Source organism: Medicago sativa, chromosome 7, assembly GCF_051527215.1.
Source record: "Medicago sativa cultivar Bolivia chromosome 7, Bolivia_mono, whole genome shotgun sequence".
In the NCBI taxonomy this organism is placed as follows: domain Eukaryota; kingdom Viridiplantae; phylum Streptophyta; class Magnoliopsida; order Fabales; family Fabaceae; genus Medicago; species Medicago sativa.
This window is the reverse complement of record NC_140755.1, coordinates 33,955,356-33,960,032: the sequence shown is the minus strand read 5'-3', so window position 1 is coordinate 33,960,032 and position 4,677 is coordinate 33,955,356. Positions and strand designations below refer to the sequence as shown.

The following is a 4,677-nucleotide window of genomic DNA, read 5'->3' as shown; positions in this document are numbered from 1 at the left end:
TTGTGAAAAGTGTTGTGTACCTTGGGGGTGCAGCAAGTTCACCCTTATATAGGCGCGCTCTTGGAATAACCGTCTTCATGTTATGCGGCGATTATGAATGGTACAACACGGCGCAGGCGAGTTCGCTTGCTCCTTTGAGTGCGAGGCCTTGAGGCGGCGTAATATTGCATACGTGTAGCCGTGTGAGTGGTCCAGAATTATATATATATATATATATATAGTAGAAAACAAAAAACAAGTGATAACAAATACAACTGGCGTATAAAAAAAAAAGATACAATTGGCATATGTAAATAATTGTTTCGAACCTTCAAAAAATAAAATAATTATCTCAAAAAAAAAATTGAGATAATAGAGTAAAGAGAATTAAGGTTACGAAGAAAAAAAAAAGTAAACAGAATTAAAAGTTAGAAATACACTTGATAGGGTTTCTTCCTCCGCCCGAAGGATTTTTTACTTTCAACAACTGCGTCATTCTGATGAATATCTCTCCTCCGCCCAAAGTGGCGGGGCTGCTGGCAATCCTCCCTGAGGAACTTATTATGGAAGTCCTATCGTTCATTGAAGTGAAATATCTGATGCGGATGAAGTGTGTCTGCAAGTCTTGGGAAACCCTAATCTCTGATCCAGTCTTCGTTAAAATGCACCTTAAGAAGAAATATACACGAATAACACACCTCGCAATTCTCGCAGACAAGGCTAAAGGTTCGGGAGACTGTAGGGCAGTACCCATCTTTCGTTTGATGGAGACTACTTCGAATTTCATCGTCCTTACTGATCCTTGCTACCCATTCAATTACAAGGACGCCGGTGGTATTGTTGGTTCATGCAATGGTTTGGTCTGTTTGCGTGGTTTGTCTTTTGCTGCTGGGATTATCGAGGAATCGTTCTGTTTCTGGAACCCTGCCACAAGGTTTGCATCTGAAACATTAGTGTCTTTCCGCTCATATCAGAAAGAGCATAGTTTTTGCAATTTTGCATTTGGTTATGATGATTCAACAGACACTTACAAGGTGGTGGTGTTATGTTTGAAAAGGAATGGCGACCTTATTACATCCACGGTACGAGTTTTTGCTTTGGGTGATAATGTTTGGAGAGATATTGATTGTTTTCCTGTGGTATTGGTGCATTATCGTTATTGTTATTTTGCAAAGGACGGCGTTTATTTGAATAATAGCATTAACTGGTTTGTCAGGCACAGTTATTATTGTCATGTGGAGAATCTTACAGTTGAAAAATTTGTAATTATCTCGCTTGATTTGAGGAAAGAGACATATAAACAATTGTTGCTTCCTCAATTTTGTCATGAAGAGCTACATGATCCTCCATTTCATACTCCTAATCTTGTTGTGTTGATGGATTGTCTTTGTCTTTATTATGATTTCAAGGGAACCTATGTTGTCATATGGCAAATGAAGGAATTTGGAGTTGAAGAATCTTGGATTCAATTCCTTAAAATTAGTTATCTGGATCTTCAAGTGGATTATAAATTTCGTGAGTTGAACTACAGTTATAATCCTGAATTTATTGTAAACCCATTGTGTGTTTCTCATAATGGTGATACAGTGATGTTTGCAATCAACCGCGAAGACCAAGCAATTGTTTATAATTTGAGAGATAATAGAGTGAAGAGAATTAAAAGTACCAATAAAATTTGGTGGTTCGATGCCAAGGGATATGTTGAAAGCTTGGTATCGATCGACTTCTTGAAAGTAAGTTTTGTTCGATTATTTACTTGTTTGAATTTGTGTTAGTTTGTGTATTGGTTTACAATGAATTATATTGTGTGATAACAGCTATGTATTTGCTTTGTTTCCACTGTTTTCTATAATAGTCATTTTTCCCTTAAATTTATTTACTTTGTATTTCGATTTTATTTACTGATCTAAATTTGAGCTGTTATGTGTATGTCCATGATACTATATTGGTAAAAAAATTGTAAGCTCATGCCATAACTATAAATAGTTGAGAATGCTAGATTGCAGTCTTCAATTCCTATACACATGCACATAAATGCTTCCAACTTTTTTGGCTGATATAAATTGATAGTATACAATTAAACTACAGAGAATAAATTCGAGTTTAAATATAGATTGTTTGATCTTGATCTAATTAACCACTATCCATGTTCTAAACGTGTGAATGCGAGAAATCAATTTAGAGTTTTTAGAGTTTTAATCAATTTAATTTGTTACTTTTTGGACCAGGCAGGATCACCATAAGCTGAAGCAACTTTGTGTTTCATCTACTCCTCCCAATAAGCAAAGACACTGATCATGCTCATACAAAGAGGACTGATCAATTGTTAAAGCACTGAAGCAAGAAGTCTGCTTATCCTTTTAATTGTTTATCTTGATTTACATTACACATGTTTCTTGGTACATTCATAGGTTGTTTCCTAGGAATCGCAAGGTTAACATAAAAACATTAGAATTGATACATTTACTTTGGTTTCTGATTAATTTTATTATGCAAAATAAAATTAACTTGACAGTAGGGCTTAAAGACAAAGTGAGTCTGCAATTATGAGATATGATCTCGGCAACTGATAGCGGACAGAAGAGAGTTTAGAGGAAATGGAAGAAGTGTGGTTAGCCGTTGTAGTTGATGCTTCCGCAAAGGGCTGGCTAATAGAAGAACAAAGTGTGGTTCCTTACAAATATATTTACCTTGTAATTGAAGGTGACCAACCTAGCAATATGACATTGCCAATTGAGAGGTATTTTACGGACAAATATCCACATCCTTTACGGACAAATCTTAATCCCTAATTTTGGTGAAGGTGAAACTAATAATTTTTTTTTTCTAATTTATTTTTCTCTGTATATCATCAATTAGAAATACTGCGAATGGAAACCAAATACATATTTGGTATAGGCAACAATACATCGAAATAATCCTCTGAGATACTTTTACTTATGACGATACAAAAATGGTTAAAACTCTACAAATATTAACTATTTTAAGCTCAAATCAGTCTTCAGTTACTTGATTAATGATATTTCTACTATTGTTGCTAACATACCGTCTCAATAATTGCAATCCCAAAAGTGTTCATGTAATACTAAAAATTGTATGTTAAGACATGTCTGATGAGTGATAAGACATCAACATATGTGATTATATTCAATTACTTTACTTTTCCAAATTATATGTAGTGTCTTCAGTGACTTTCATTTCCTCTTGAACTTGAACTTTGATATCTAGTATTGAGCCAATTGTCCTTAGTGACTTTTGTGTCCGGTATCCCTGACGCAGGGAGATGTTTTCTGCACATTTTACAAACTATAAGATGGAGTTCATTAAGCGACAAGCGAATGTGGCGGCTCATGCGTTAGCACGAGAAGCCATTTCTTTAGCTAGTCCCACTATTTATTATGTTATCCCAAGTTGTATTGAATCTATTATTATTAATGAAATGTTATAAGCACCTTTCTCTCAAAAAAAATAAAAAATCTTGAACGCCAAGTTGGAGATTGGAATAACCCAAAAAGAAGATAAAATCAATTCCTTAAATTAGGGATGCAAATGGGTATTACCAATTCACCTGCCACTCACTTTGTAATATAAAAATAATATTTATGTCTGCTTTATTATATCCTTGCGGGTATTCGCTAGTCGAGTTGTATCCGCAGGTACAAATTTTGTTGACATCCCAATTTGAAAATAGTTTACTAGATCATTAGGGTTTCCAGGATCATCATTATTATTAAACACATTTATGAATGGCAAAAACAGAAGTAAAACATTATTGAAAAACTGCTAATGATACATATAGAAGCCAGGATATCACATTCAAAATTTCAAATACCTCTGTCTCTGTAGCTAAAGATCTTTTTTTTCTTTCTTTTCAAATACCTCTTGAAATGCACCATAGACAGAAAACGAAAACTACTAAAATGTAGTTCATTGGACCCTTAGCTATTTCTTTATGTGCCTTGTTTGATCGAATTGTTGCACATACCATCTAAAAAAAAAAGATTGACATCTCTAGAAAATATTATACCTGTATAAAAATGGTATTGAAATTCATGATTTTGATCCAACTCAAATAACAACCCGTGAACTATATCACTATCTAATGACATAACTTTGTATCTAATAGTTTGGCTATAAAAATTATTTACAAAAGACATTTGGCAGATGTAAGTGACCCTGCCTGAAAAGTTAAGGTTTGGTTGTTGTTGTATGCACAAAGACAAGCTAAGGAGAACAAACTCTCAATGGTATAGTTGATCAAGCTTGCCAAAGTTATATATCTCTTTCATGAACTCAATAGTTAGAGAAGGATTAGAATATGAATATGATTATGAAAAAAATGCAAATAGAGGATACCATATTATCTGGATAATATTTGAATCTTCAATGCTATGCAATTTTCAATATTTAACTTAAATGTTTTCAATACTGAATAATGAACCAATGCATATCAATGCAAATATGATGGTGATATACCACTTATTCAAAAGAACGTAAATTACAATGTCGATTCATTGGAGATGATGTATATGGAGTACATATACGTTCCAAGACTGCCACAGAACATTTATCCCAACTCTGTGCATTCAAATTGGGAAGGAAACTCTTTCATAATTTAAATAAATGATCAGGGAGTTGAATGGAGTGAAGCATATAATGTGGAGTTGGGGATGATGGCTATGTACTACCAAGAGGCGT

At 33.9% G+C, this 4,677-nt stretch overlaps 1 protein-coding gene across 1 annotated transcript; it reads left to right on the top strand.

The window, feature by feature from the left end:
• The first annotated feature begins 401 nt into the window (after positions 1 to 401).
• LOC146905816 (F-box/kelch-repeat protein At3g23880-like) lies at positions 402 to 2,771 on the top strand. Its single transcript, XM_085728647.1, has 2 exons — positions 402 to 1,712; positions 2,553 to 2,771. The coding sequence occupies exons 1-2, from the start codon at positions 480 to 482 to the stop codon at positions 2,769 to 2,771; spliced, it is 1,452 nt and encodes a 483-aa protein (XP_085584773.1). The 5' UTR covers positions 402 to 479.
• Positions 2,772 to 4,677: the final 1,906 nt, after the last annotated feature.